General features: G+C 47.3%; 1 protein-coding gene across 1 annotated transcript; it reads left to right on the top strand.

The window, feature by feature from the left end:
* Nucleotides 1-1372: 1372 nt before the first annotated feature.
* IRF4 (interferon regulatory factor 4) lies at nt 1373-12911 on the top strand. The gene is made up of 8 exons (XM_010073077.1): nt 1373-1625; nt 2103-2289; nt 3083-3171; nt 3726-3867; nt 5651-5758; nt 7066-7419; nt 10618-10730; nt 12768-12911. The coding sequence occupies exons 1-8, from the start codon at nt 1422-1424 to the stop codon at nt 12909-12911; spliced, it is 1341 nt and encodes a 446-aa protein (XP_010071379.1). The 5' UTR covers nt 1373-1421.
* Nucleotides 12912-15071: the final 2160 nt, after the last annotated feature.

The raw sequence follows: 15071 nt of genomic DNA, 5'->3' as shown, positions 1-15071 counted from the left end.
GGGATGGGCGGTGGGGGCTCCTCGGGTTTCCCTCGTCAGGGCTTCTACTGGTGCTGTCGGCAACTGAGCGACCCGTTTGGACTTTTTTAAATTTATTTTTTTCCCCTAATCTAAAGCAAAAAAAAAAAAAATACCCGACCCGTTATCTGCTCCCGCCGTGAAGGCGCTGCTGGGGAGGGTCGTGGGAACGGTTGGGGACATCCACTTCAAGCTTTAAGGGGAGGAAGGATTTTTTAGGCGTCTTTTGCGTGGGCTCCAGTGGGCTATGCGTGGGGCAGATGCCGCCCCAGAGCTGGGGGAATGGGTTTGGTGTGTGAGGGGATGCTGCCCCTTGAGAAGGGGGTGTAAGGGGTGCAGAGCTGCCCATCTGCCCCCCATAGTGTGCACCTGCCTGGTGAGGGTCTCTGAAGGTCTCCCTGTGTATGGAGGCACAGACTGTGAGGGAGGAATCACTTTTTTATTAAATGAAATGTGGGGAAAAACCCCACCGAAAAAAGCTTTGGGCGTTCAAGCACTTTTTCAGGGTGGGTAGACAAACCTGACGCCAGGTCCCCATCACCTTTGCGGCAGGTGCCCACCACTGCCGAGCCGCACCGTTCCCAGTACATGTGTGCACCTCTGCGTGTAGCTGGGGCTCTGTGGGGCTGGCTGCAAGCTCCCGCATCTTTGGAGACAGTGCCCTTGTGCCAGGCTCTGTAGGTTGGTGACTTTCCACTTTTAGGTATCTGCGATGTATAGATATGAATGTTGCTATATATGCGCGCTGGGAGCAGTTGGAGGGATGGATGTGTGTAGGACATCATGTGTTCCAATGTGTCTTAAGTGAGCTTGTGAAAACTGCGTTGATGTTACAGTGAGATGCTGTATAAATCATCAGCGTGTGTGAAGCCCTCCAAATTGTGTGCATTTGTCTGTCGTATGCAAATATGATTTTATGCAATTTTTTTCTTCTTTGGTTTAAAAAGTAAGAACCCAGTTGAAGTCCGGGTGGGACAGGGGGTTTGCGCCTTAAGTCACTTGCAATGAAAATTTCAGCAACCTGCATGTGTTCATGCAAAAGAGTGTTGGGACAAGGGGGAAGTCTGTCAAAGTCTGCAGCACGTGCGGTGCCTGGGGTGTGCTGTGGAGGGCTGTGCCTGGTTTCCTGAGGCTCTGTACCGTGTTTCCCGGGCTCCCCGGGGCCCCCCTTCATGCTTTAGCTGCCGTTTGGTGTGATACGTGCGGCACCGGGGACTGGGGACCACTGACGGCGCTCTACACAGGGACGTCAGCCAGCGCCTGACCTGTGGGTTTTCCTCTCCTCTCAACCGCCCCTCTCCCCCTCCTTTGCAGCCCCCTCAGAGAGCTGGTGCTTGGGTGTGTGTGGAGAGGTGGGCTCCGTGAGGCACCCCAACCCCCCCCTGACTCCCGACAGGAGTGGCATGAACTTGGAGCCGGGCGAGTGCGGGATGAACTCAGTGAGCTGTGGCAACGGGAAACTCCGGCAGTGGCTGATCGACCAGATAGACAGTGGCAAGTACCCGGGGCTGGTGTGGGAGAATGATGAGAAGAGCATCTTCCGCATCCCCTGGAAGCACGCCGGCAAGCAGGACTACAACCGTGAGGAGGATGCTGCCCTCTTCAAGGTAGGGCTCAGCCCAGAGTCGGGGTTGTGGGATGCAGCCAGGGCAGGAGGGATGCCTGGAGGCTCTGCGGTGGCCCCTCGCCATCCCATCCTTGCTGCCTGTCTCTGCAGGCTGGCTCTGCTGGGTGCCCACTGCTGCTGGCTGCCTGCCTGGTGGCCCTAGCTGTGCCCTGGTGGCCCCTGTGTTTGTGGAATGAGACTGACAGCCCTTTCCCAGTTCTCCATGTGGAGCTAAGTGCTTGTGAGACTGGAGTACATCTATTTCCACATTCATTTTGGATCATTTTCTCCCTTTTTTTGTGCCTGATAAACTGTTTTTCCTACCTTACTGTGTTACTTTTTCTCTTAGTGGAAATCTGTAGGGAGTAAATTCTTGCACATATAAGCACGCATAGGTATGCTATTTCAAGCCTTGTAGACTTGCACCTTGTAGTTGATTTTTTTTTTTCTCTCTTTTGATTATCTGAAATGTTTCCAGGCCTGGGCTCTTTTTAAAGGAAAGTTCAGAGAGGGCATTGATAAACCAGATCCCCCTACCTGGAAGACAAGATTAAGGTGTGCTTTGAACAAGAGCAATGACTTTGAAGAACTGGTGGAGAGAAGCCAGCTGGACATCTCAGATCCCTATAAAGTGTACAGAATAGTGCCAGAAGGAGCTAAAAAAGGTAAAGCATCTCACATTCCTTGTGTAACGGAGCACGAATATGTCTCGTTGTAAACATACAAGGGCTGAAGCATGCTTTTTTGGAATGGCCCTGCAGTCTTTTTAAGTCTTTTAAGGAGCCAAAATGCAGGGCTCAAGTGCAGCTTGTTCTGATGGCTCAAGGACTGCTGGCATTTGAGTCAGAGTGTTGAAAGGGAGCCCTTGCAGAAGATGCAGACAGGCACCCTGCACGCTGCTGGAGGAATTGCTCTTTTAGCTGGAGCCTCCCTGCCAGCTCTGTGTAGAGAGCCAAGGAAGTGGCTTAAGGGACGGGGGGGGGGGGGAAAATTGTTTTTTGGGGGGGGGGGGGGGGGGGGGGGAAAATTGATTGCTGTATCTAAGTTTTGAATACAGAAGTGTTTAGAGCTGAATAGTGGGTGACTGCTGCTGGGGAAGGAGCTGGGAGTGAAGGAAGCACAGCCTGGAACCTCCTGGGCAGGGGCTGGGGGCAGTGCCCGCTCTCCAAGAAGCCCCTGGTGCCAGCCAGAGCTTGTGAGAAGCAAAGACTTGGGGGGGCATCGTAGCACACTGCAGCAATGTTCTGTGGGGCACTGGGGAGCCCAGTGGGACAGACTGCCTCCAGAAGCTGCCTGCAAGGGAGGGCTGGGATGCCTGTCCCAGAGAGGTGCTGGAGGACATTTCAGTCCTCTGCTTGTTCAAAGGCAGGTTGTATGGATTTGTCTTCAACGTGCAAATTTCAGACTTCCTTCAGATGAGGTTGACAAAATTTATTTTCATTCCTCTGGTGAACATAGGTGCAAAACAGATCAACATGGAGGAGCAACCATTAATGATGAACCATCCCTTTCCAATAACATCTCCTTACTCTTCACTACCATCTCAGGTATGACATTAGTTATGCATTTCTCTTGGTGCTTATACATTGAGCAGTGTCACTTCTGTGGTATGTGCTATGTCTGTGCTGGCATGGCTCTCTAGTTCTGTCTGTGAAGAAACTATTAGGAAAACTGAGAAATCGAGAAGCAATTTTTCTAATGTCGATGAGGCCACAGGGCAGTTGATTTCTCTTGGTGTTGTTTATCCCTGAGTAATAGCTCTTTTCTGTTGGGCGATACATATTAGTGCGCTGCCATTCTCTTGATGCCAGAATGTAAGCACCCAACGAAGCCTCGCTTTTCCAAGCAGACATTTACCAGCAATGCTTTGACTGCCTTTTGTTATTCCACCCTGCTTCTTATTTACACCAGTGGTGAGAAGTTCATTTGAAAGCCTCATTGGTGGTGGTGGCGAAATGCCATTCGTGCAGTCTGGACAATGCTTAGACCTCCGCAGACTTTGGCAGAGAAAACCAAGGACCTGAAATGTGAAAGCTGATGCAAGGCATAGAATTAATTTTGACAGCTGCTGAGTAAAAGAATATCTCATTAACTTGAATAGGTACCAAACTACATGGTGCCCCATGAACGGAACTGGAGGGAGTTTGCCCCGGAGCAGCCGCATCCCGACATTCCCTACCAGTGCCCCAGTGTCCCCTTCGCAGCTCGCAGTCATCACTGGCAAGGGCCCGGCTGTGAAAATGGTAAGATGCTCCCATTCAGTGTTGCTTGCTGAGGTTGGTCACCTGGAAGGACCACAGATTTCAGGTTTCTTAGTTATGGCTTTGATTAGAATTAAGAGAAGTGGCTGGAGAGGAGTCCTGGGCTCCCTTTAAAGAGAGCCATGGGGTCCGTGGCAAGAGCCTTTGTCCTGGCTGTTGCTTTCACTGCCACCATCCATGCAGTGTGTGGGCTACGCAGTCCTTTGAGCTGATATAAATCAGCCCCCAAAAGTCCTCAGCTGTCTCAAAAGCCCTGAGCAGTAAGAAGGGACCCCCTTCTGCCCCCAAACCCCAAATGGGAACATGTGTTCTTTAGCTTTGCCTTCTGATTTTGGACCTTTTAAGGCATACGTCAGTGAGGTTTTCCCTCCAGCCTTGTGGATTAGAATGGCATTATTCTCCCGAGAGGAAAGCTGAAATTATTACTTTATTTCAGTGCTGTGGCAATGGGACAACTTGTCATGGATTGACTCTCTCTTGGGGCTGGTACAGCAGAAACAGAAGAAAGGGATGTTCCCTTCCCCAAAGATCTCACAGTACCAGTGTCTAACATGATCATGGCTTTCCAAGCTCTGCATCCTTAGGAAAAAGCCTGAATTATGAAAAGTGGCAGTGCTGAAGCCTTCAGGAGATAAAACATAAGAGAAGGGGAACTGTGTGCCGTAGTCCCTTGCAGGATAACTCACCTGAGGATGCAGGCTTGTGCTCTGTGAGGAGAAGCAGCTGGTTCAGAAGGGCAGGAAAGAATGGGCAGCGAGGGAGGACTTCTTAGAGCAGATGCTACATTTTCAGAGGACAGTTCTCTAGAGGTTTTAGTGCAGAGAAATGTTGGGGTCTGCGAAAAAGTAAATGCCCAGTGTACTGCAACTTTTCCTGGTCGTATATTGGAATTAGTAGACAGAATCCTTTGCTTTTAGTTGAGCTATTTGCTAATAAAACATGGAGGTATCAAGCTGAATGAACTCTACCCTGAAGTACATCCTCTGCGGCAGTTAAACACATGTTCAGATACTTTGTTGAATTTGGAGGCAGTTGTTAGTGGCTGGTATTGGGTTTCTCATTGGGCTGTAAGACTTCTCTGAGAGATGCGGGTGTTTTTTATCCGCATCGCTCCAGCTGCTGATCGTGGTGGGTTCTGCCACTGGGAAGGACTGCATGTGCTTGTCTGCAAGTCACTTGCGTCATCCTCCAGAGATCTTCCTTGACATTAAGAAACAGAGGAAAATATCAATTGCCCGTTTTATCATCCAGTTACTGAAAGGCATCTCTTGGAACAGCCTAATAGCAGTCACGGTAACAAAACCCTAATAATCTCCTGATGCACTATTTTCTTTACCTGCTTTTTAAACAGTGTTAATTCCAGCTTTAGTGTTATACTTGTCTATAGTAAAATTCCTTATATGAAATGAATTGTTTTATGCAGGCAACTTTTAAGAGCACTATAGTCTAGTTAAAAATGTATCTTATTTCTCTAGTAAAATCACACGTTAGGTAAGGAAAAAGGATGAGGGGGAATACTGAGATGCTAAGGGAGGATGTCATGCAGACCCAAATAAAAATACAGTCCAGATAACATCTAGAGAGACTGATGGTGTTGGCATACCTGGAAAAATTGGGAAATAAGACCTTTTTGAGAAGGCGGGGAGAAGAGAGAGAGTTCCTGGTGGAGCTCAGAAAAAAACTTGCTTTAAGTTGCTATGATCTCTGCCTGAGCTTTTCTTTTAGGATTTAGGCAGCTGTCACTGACTTTTCTTTGTGAAAACAGGTTGTCAGGTGACAGGAACCTTTTATGCTTGTGCCCCTCCTGAGTCCCAGACTCCTGGCATCCCGATTGAGCCAAGCATAAGGTCTGGTGAAGCCCTCGCCCTGTCAGGTAAGGTCCATAACCCCTCTTGGGCTTTCTGGGGAGCTTGATGAGAGACTCCCACTTCTGACTTGCCCTTGCACCATCTCTCCTTTCTGATGTCAAGAAAAAAGAAGGGAAAAAAGAAAAAAGAAACCACTTCAATGAGTGAAATCAGTGTATAGGCTTAAGGCTTTATTTGCCAGGGTATTTAAGCACTCATAGCCTCAGCTCCGAGGGATGAAGGTGGTTAAAGTTAATGGAAGTGAGCCACACGCTATTAGTGCTGTGTTGCTTTGGTGAGCCACCAAATCAGGCTTTACCAGAGGCATTAGGAAATTTTTGGGGTGTCAGTGACTTTTAGCTCAGTTTTTCATTTGGGAGGAGCCCCCCCACCCCCGCCACCCCAAAAGCTGGTGTTATCTGGGTACCTTGCTGTGCTCCTGCCGGTGCCATCTGGCTTTGCCTCACTTCATTATTCCTGGGGAAAAAAAAAAGGCATTGGGAAAGAAAAGGAGAGTTATTTCAACCAGGTTTGCAGGTATCCGGATGCTGGGGCACTTTCTGACTCACTCTGGGAAAAGGTGTGGGAATGTGCTTTTCTCAGAAATAATGGATAAACCTGTAGCGTGATGTTTGGCAGGTTTCTTTAGCGGGCTTTTTCTCCTGAATCAGGGTCTGTACGTGGATATATATGTGTGTGTCTATGTATACATAAAAATATATATTATACATGCACATTTATATTTTTTTATATGTATATATATTCAGTGCTGTGTGAGTTCTTAAGCGTCAGCCAAGGTGACCGAATGGCCATTTGAAAGTAAATCTGGGTATTTTGAGTACAGCCCTGTCAGAACTGGAGCCAGAAGTCGCTTCTCTTCAGGCAGCAGAGTGTGAGTTTGGAGGTCCCCTGTGCAAAAGCCTCTTTCATACAAAATCTCGGGAGAAACACAGCTACTTCCTGATTAAATCTGAGGAAGTGTGCTGAGCTGATCGGTGTAATTGTGACGTGAACTTGGAAAATGTGACAAACAACAACTTTTTGTGTGCAGACTTTTCTTTTTAAATGGAAACGTGAAGTTCTCGGACATTTGTTCCTACCACATTCCCACATTAGTAGCCCTTATAGTAAAACGAGAGAGCGTTAATGCTACCGTGCCCCAAGAGTTTTAGTATTTATATTCTTTGTATTATTTTTGATAATGTGAGCCTGTCTTCTGGGTGATGGTGACCACCAAGCTCAGAATCTCATGCAAACTTGTCTCTTGGCCTTAGTATAGATCTAAAACATTTGTACTAATGTACCACAGTATTTTTTTTTTTTCTCCTTGTAGATTGTCGACTCCACATCTGCTTATATTACCGTGAAATACTGGTAAAGGAGGTGACAACTTCTAGTCCTGAAGGTTGTAGGATATCCCATGGCCAAAGTTACGAGGTCAGCAGCCTGGAGCAAGTTATCTTCCCTTATCCAGAGGATAACGGCCAGAGGAAGAACATAGAGAAACTACTGAACCACCTGGAACGAGGAGTAATACTGTGGATGGCACCTGATGGCCTCTACGCTAAGAGACTTTGCCAAAGCAGGATCTACTGGGACGGGCCTCTGGCACTCTGCAGTGACCGACCCAACAAGCTGGAGCGGGACCAAACATGCAAGCTCTTTGATACTCAGCAGTTTTTAGCAGGTAATTCTCGTTATGGCTTTGATACTCTTTCTAGAGATGTCACCTGGTCACTTTCCACATCAGCTTTACAGGGGTGCTCTCTTTGTGTTACCTTACGACTTACAAATTGCCACTTCTGGGCAAGCGCGGTCAAGGGGTACTTGACCCCTGAATAATTTGGCCCAGTTCTTCTCTTCGTGCATATTGAATGCCCTGCACAAACCAGCAGGAGTGAAGCGATGCTCAGCTGGTGACACCCCAAGCCCCACATCTCTTTAAGAAGCTTAAACAAAATAGTCTTCCCACAAATTGAGTGTCAGAGGAAAGTGGGTCCTGATCCTGGATCTGCTGCTGTAAGGCTGGGGCAGGTCTGGGGTCTGTGCTCACGCTGCTTTCAACCTTTCCCAGAGCAAGCCTGACATCTTGCTCAAAGTACGCAAATGTCAGCGTGAATTTCAGGGAAATCAGTAGTGTTTAAATGATATTTTAGGGAGTGAGAAGGATTTCACGAGCTCTGGAGTTTCAGGATTGCTCTGAGCAAGGCGGCGCATTACCTCTCCAGAGCTCTGTCGGAAGGTCTTGTTTAGCACAGGGCAGTACAGAGAGGGCAAGGGCATGTCGGGATGGTACCTTCTCCTTCCAGCCCATGGAGGGAACAGGCAGAACCTCAACCCTGCTTCCCAGCACTTCTGAGCAGTTAGAGGGAGGAAAGGTGTCCGCCTAGAGAAACTGGTGGGAGCCAGTCATTGTCCCAGAGGACAACTTGGGCAGCAGAAATACATGCTGCCCCTTTTTGGAGATGGGTGACATCTCTACATGTGAACTGAGTGCCTGTCATTTGGTGTGTTTTCCCATTAGAACAGGGCATCAGCGCTGGCATGACTCTCTTAGGAGAATAATGCCTTGCAAAATTAAAAAAAAACCCAAAAACCAACAAACCCAAACCAGCAGCTTTAACGTACTTTGGATTCCAGGGTTGATGGACCATCCTGGCAAAACATCCATGTAAGAAATGCATTTAAAGAGGGAAATCATATATGGATATGAAAATTGACAGTTAGAAAGGGGAATTTGAGGTCAGGGTGTTGGCTTGGGCTTCAATCACATGCTAATTTAAAGACGTATAACCCTGCCTCTGATGATGGTTGTGGAAATCCCTCTCCCTTTTCTCAGGCAGTTTTTTTAGAAGTACCCTGGGTTCTTCCAAACGGTTGTCAGGACATCTCTTTTTAGATGCCTAAGCCCAAAGATAAGCTCAAGCAATAGTTATTTTTTCCCCCTCCTAAATTACTTATGCACCAATGCCTGTGCAAACCCAAGCATGTGGTTGAAGTCATAGTCTGCGGTGTGTGCAAAACGAGTTTTTGCATGTGTTGATGCTCAGCTAGGTTTGTAAGTGACTTGCCATGGGCGTATCACATCTGCATGTTAATTGAATGTACTGAGGGTCTCAAACTGCAGGCAAGCTTGGGGATTCCCCCCTGAGCAGAGAGGGCCTTCCTTGGGAAGAGAGACAGGAAAGCTCTACCAGGAGAGGAAATCTTGAACAGCAGAGAAGGGGACAGGCACAGAACTGCTATGGACCACAGCTATTAGGACCCTGTTGAGGAGCTGGACCCTGCAATGCAAACTGTGATGGAGCATCCAGACCCGTGTGCTGTTGAGATGGCTGAAATGGCAATAAATCAGAAAACAGCTGGGTGGTCTCTGGGGAGTACTGCGCAATAAATGCAGTAAATTTGGCTGGGTGGAGAGTAGGATAGAGGAAGAGAATTTGGGAGTGTGAGGGCGGCAGCCAGAGGAGGGTTGGCTTGGCAGGAGGAGGGGCGGCTAAAGCCACAGTAGCAAGCGATGGGGAAGGTTTGGGGAGGCATGTGTGGAGCGCAGGAGGAGGCACTTGGGCCTGGAAGGGGAGACAGAGCAAATGGAGGGTTTCAGAGAAGCGCAAGGCAGAGTTCAAGCACTGGTTGTCCTGCTGGTGGGAAAGAAAGGGCTTTCTTCTCCGGGTCCATGCCACAAGGTACTGTGTTGTATCTTTCATAGGGGCCACTGACTATTGGAGTAATCCTGCAATTTGACCTTTTCCCTTTGTGCAAGGGTGTGGGTTAGTGAAGGGAGTACAGGAGTGCAGAACAGGCTCTTTTGCTGGCTTGGTGCGTGGCTTAAATAAGATCCTTCACCTTCGCGTGCCTCCCTGTCCCCCATGAGGCACCATGATGGCACTGGCTTGTCTAGCTGAGGCTGGATTCCATGGCTGGAAGTACTTTGAGTCTCTGGCTCTACTAAGCCATTGGTTTCAGTGCTGCTGGTGGGCATCCACTTGAGTGGGTCCCGGTACCACCGGCATCTGCGCCAGGAGGTCCCACTGTCGAGGCCCAAGAAAAATAGTAATGGGAAGACATCCCGGTTTCTGCATATGAAATGACTTGTGAGGCCAGGCAAATAGAAAAATTGCAGTGTTGTAACTAGCTCCCCCTGCTCTGTGGGAAAGTCTCCAAACTCAGTGTCTCCTCCTTACCTTTTGTCTTTTTCCTGACCTCTCTCATCCTCCCCTGGAGTTACTTCATCTTCTCTGACTGTGCTCCGAGGTCCTCCATTTGGAGCTCAGCCATCCACAGAGTCTTTCTTACCGGCTTGTACTGGTTTTAACTGGGATAGAGTTAATTTTCTTCATAGCAGCCCATCTGCTGCTGTGGTTTGGATTTGTGATTGAAACAGTGCTGGTAAGACAGGGATGTTGTAGCTTATGCTGAACAGTGCTTGCACAGCGTCAGGGCTTTCTCTGTTTCACACTCTGCCCCCACAGCAAGTAGGCTGGGGTGGACAAGAGGCTCGGAGGGGATACAGCCAGGACAGCTGACCCAAGTTGACCAGAGGGATATTCCATACCATGTGTTCTCGTGGTCAGCAGTAAAACTGGGAGGGAGGGGGAGTTTGTCAGAGGTTGCTGTTGCTTGGGGACTGGGTAGGCATCGGTTGGCTGGTGGTGAGTGATTGCTTTTTGCATCACTTGTTTTACTTTGGTTGGCTTTCACTTTTTTTTTTTGTTTTGTTTTTCTTTTTACCTATTAAATTGTCTTTATCTCAACACACAAGTTTTTTCACTTTTGCCCTTCCAATTTTTTCCCCCATCCCAGTGGTGGGAGTGAGTGAGCAGCTGCGTGATGTTTACCTGCCTGCTGGGGTTAAACCACAACACCGCTTTTTCTTTCTTCCCAGAGCTGCAAGCCTTTGCTCACCATGGACGCCCGCTGCCGAGATACCAGGTCGCTCTGTGCTTTGGGGAGGAATTTCCAGATCCACAGAGGCAGAGGAAGCTAATTACAGCTCATGTAAGTAGGCCTTACCTAAAAGAAACATATTTCTTGGAGGACGTGAATCTGCCAGTCAGGTTTTTCTGCCTCATCTAGGTTGTGAGTGGGGTAATAAATTTTTGAAAATGCAACACCATCCAGACCAGGGTTGAATCCCCAGATCTACCAAGGACTGACTGGTAGCCCTCAGTAGGGCAGAGCACCTGATTTCCCTCTCTGTAGAGCATAAGTGTTGTCCGTGATCTCTTGCAAATCCCTTCAAAATCTGAAGCTGAGAGGTACCCTGGAAGAGCTGGGCTGTGTTGTTATGGCTGACCCAGCTGCGCAGCTCCTTGGGCTGCCAGGTGGGTGCAGGACGTGGTGCTTTCACACCCACTGCACCTGAAGGTGTTCCAATCCCTCAGCCTGTAACAGGACGCAGGGGCTGCCTGTGCAGCTTCAGGGTTAAGGTAGCTGGCAAGCTCATGGGCTGACTGACCACAGTTCACACACACTCAAAGCTAGTGTTTCGGGATGCTATCTGAGAGAGGGTGATGACAGAGACTGAGACCAGGTACTTTCTAAATTGGCTGTATTGGCCCATAAAACCACAAGAGAGGTGATAATGCACACATTAGTGGCAGGGCTTAGCTTATTGCATCCTTAGGAAGAACACTGGTTCTCTTAATTTTTTGAAAGCCCCTTTGGTAGCAGCATGGGTCCCAAGTTAGACTTTTGTTGTAAGCTGTGTCCTCCCCTTAGCTATGTAGCTTTTGTACTGCCACACCGCTGCTTAGTGAGTCTCTTGACTTGGAAGGTAGGAAGTTTACAAATCCATCCCAAGCCATGCAATGCCTGGTTAGAGGTAGCTCTCTGTCCTATTTCTCCTTAAACTCTTTTCCATCCCCATCTTGGCTTTCCAGCTTTCTATCCCTCCTTCCTAGCATTCTCTGTGCAATTCCCTTCTCCATCTCCTGTCCTGGCAGCTTCTTTGTGACCCTGTACCACCTGCTCTTTCCAGAGCTTTGCTTCTCCTTTACCAGTTGCGCCTCAACCTGCTCAACCTCTCAGGCTGTCCCGGCTCCACCATCCCACCAAACAGCTATGCCCCGGGAGCCATCTGGCTCACCTGCACCGCTGCCTTTCCCATCTCCCCCATGGCAGGACAGGAGGTGCTCAGCTGCGTCCCAGTGCCGATGAGAGGAAGGGAAGGGAGATCAGTGGGGCTGCTCAAAGGCAGCCAACCCTTCTGGCTCTCTGCCTTCCCAGAGGTGGGACCCACAGATAGCATATTTCACCTCCAAAATGGTGCCCATGTCTTAACGTGGAGGGGCTGGCTGGCTAGCCAGCAGAAGAGGGTTGTAGAGAAGGGTTGTCCAACCTGTCTGTCCCCTGAGAGTAAGGAGAGCTTCAGGTGTTTGTTCTCAGTGTGCAGCTTAAATATTTGCAACCAGAGCCCAAAGGCCCGAGGGGAAATGGTGGTTTCTGGAGAGAGGAGGGAAGGCAGCCTTAAATCATACAAATACCTCTTGGTGGTTGAACAGATTCCTTATCAGACCTTGAATGAACAGAAACAAGAGTAGCCTTGGTGTTAGATTGAAGTCTAATTTCAAACACAGTCATTTGGTGATGTATCTCAGTCTACCTGAGGGCTCCAGCATTTCAAGTTAGGTCCTCAGAGTACTTTACAACACAGATGAGGCTTTCCACATGTTGCATATCCATTTGAAGACATCGAGTGGCCATGGACATGTCTGGCTTGTAGGCATTACTCACACCCAGGGGCTGGTTAAGGGGCTGCAGTTGCTAATACATCATTGGTGTCACTGGTACGTGCCCTTCTAAACAAAGGCTGTAGAGGTAAGGAGTGTGTGCAGTTAGCAAGGCACTTGGCTGCAGAACAGGCAAGCCTGAGCTTAAAACAAAGATTAGTGAGACACTGAAATTGTTTTCCCATTCTGGTAAGCAGAACTTTTTTGTCCTGCCTTGTTTTTAACTTAAAGCCACCATAAATAACTAAGATGAGGAGCATGAAATTTTGTCACATGTCTGATTAACGTTTTGTCTGTTCTTAAGGTTGAACCAATGTTTGCCAGGCAGCTGTATTACTTTGCTCAACAAAACAGTGGACATCTTCTGAGAGGCTATGATTTACCAGAACTTGTGACTAGTCCAGAGGATTATCACAGATCTATTCGCCATTCCTCTATTCAAGAATAAGATCTTTTTTTTAGGCACTGTAAAGATTATGCAGAGTGGAGGAGCAGATCTGGGTCGCAATTTGGAGATCCACATCACAGCTGGATGTGTTCAGGGGTTCAATGATAGGAAAGTGAACTGGGACAACCATATTGTATGATATAAATGACGGGTCTTCAACATTTGGATGCTACGTCTCACATAGGTTCCACTATCACTGAGATTAACTCAAAACTGACGAAACGATTGTTATGTTTACGTTTCCTTAATGTTCTCCTCGGGTTTTGAGGACTGATTCTTACCGAAGACTTAAATCCAGAGTTTACACTGTTACATTTGCAGGGCTATTTATTTTGGATTACTGATCTCAGGGAAGGTACATAAATTTGCAGTGTTCCCAATTTGAAACTGTAGCTACTATAGTTGGGTAGCAAACATGGACAGTTTATTGAGAATAGCTTATACATGTAAGTGGTTATAAATTTAGATCGATAAGTATGATGCCTATATTCTTGTATAGAATATTTCAGTGTCTTTTTTATAAACAATGCAATTCTTCAGAGACATATTTTTTTAATGCCTGACTGACATTTGTCCTGACAATGAATTTTGTTGCTGCCACTGTTGTTATTGGATTAGCCCCCATAATAGCAGTTTCTAAGGTGATGCATTTATGGTACTGTGTTAAGAAAAGCGACCGTTCAGCTCATATTGCCTGTGGATTTAGTGGATTAACCACTAAAATTCTAGAGTCCCGAAGAGCAGGTTTAAAATTAAATTATGTTTTTCTTATAATTGAAAGCTAAAGCTACTATGCATTATATATGTATATATATGTATGCATTAGAATTAAGTTGGCAGACCTTGAAAATAGCACAGAAGTGGTCCTGCTAGCCCTTTTTTGATGTCACATACATAAGCCAGGTTAAAATAACAACCACCTCCAATTTATACAGAGCCAGCTCTGCCCTTTGTGTGCATTAGCAGCTTCCTTCCAGCGGTACTGAAATGAATGTGAAGGCAGAGCTCAAGGAGAGCAGTGTTTGGCCTCCCATATTAAGACAGTCAAGGAAATACTTGTTTTAACATTAATTTTCAAGAACTTTACAGAAGTATAATTTGATGCAGTTTGCAGTTTTTAAATGCTAGGCTGCTGTTATAAAGATAAAGAGAAGAGGTCTGCTGGGCATGCACGTCAGTGAAATTTCCTCCCTGACGAGCAGACTGTGTGATCTTACTAGCTTTAACTCCAGAACGTGATCTCTGTATGCTTAGCTGACATACTTCAACTGAATTTCTAAATGAGAAAGAAAAAGCGGTACTTGGTCTGGCAGCAGACTTGTGTTCTAGGGACTTTGAATTTATACATCTTAAAGATGCATCCTCTTTTGGGATATATTATCCCCCTCCTTCTCCACAGTGCCAAGCGGAATTAACAATTAATTTTTACTTTTGTGTTCTTTGTTACTTGAAATGTTTTTCCTGGCTTAAAGATTTCCATAGGGGAGACCTCTCTCTTAGATGTTAAAAGCACTGCTCTAGGTGACCTTCAGGGCTTCTGCATATGCTTTTGGCCTGTGCATACATTTTACTGAAAGGGACTTCTGTCTTCAAACTGAACTGGTACAATAGAAATATTTGATGTGTTTTTCACTTTTTTCTAGTGGTCGTTGCTTCATATGCTCATTGCTTCATCTCATGTCTTAGAATAAAGTCCTTATTGCCTATCAACTCAATTCGTATGTGTTATTTTCAGTAGCGGGGCGAGTCTAATGGGCTTGGTTCTGCACTGTGAACGTGGGCAGCACTGCTTGCTAAGTCTATGGGGAACTGCGTTTTAAGGCAAAAGTGCAGGGAAAAGTCAAAAGGTAAGGATTTTTTCTTATGAAAGTGTCTGTGGTATTAGCTACAGTTAGTAGAAAAGGGAAAATAGGGAGGTTGCCCTTCACCTGTTAGTTTCCCAGACCAGGGATGATGCAGCAGAGCCCTGCAGCTGGGCATCTGGTGCTGCCATGTGCCTGAGGGCTCTGTCCCTGCCCCTCCATGGCCTCTGGGGCTGGGGACTGAGCTGGTGCTCCCAAGCCCAACACTTGGGGACTCTGACCCACCACTTGCCGGGCTGGCAGCTGGAGCTGGAGGTGGTGGTTACTGGTCACTATAGTTTCCAGAGTGCTTTCAGGT

Source organism: Pterocles gutturalis, unplaced genomic scaffold, assembly GCF_000699245.1.
Source record: "Pterocles gutturalis isolate BGI_N339 unplaced genomic scaffold, ASM69924v1 scaffold377, whole genome shotgun sequence".
In the NCBI taxonomy this organism is placed as follows: Eukaryota; Metazoa; Chordata; class Aves; order Pterocliformes; family Pteroclidae; genus Pterocles; species Pterocles gutturalis.
Note: the sequence above shows the minus strand (reverse complement) of the source record. Positions and strands in the feature narration are given on the sequence as shown.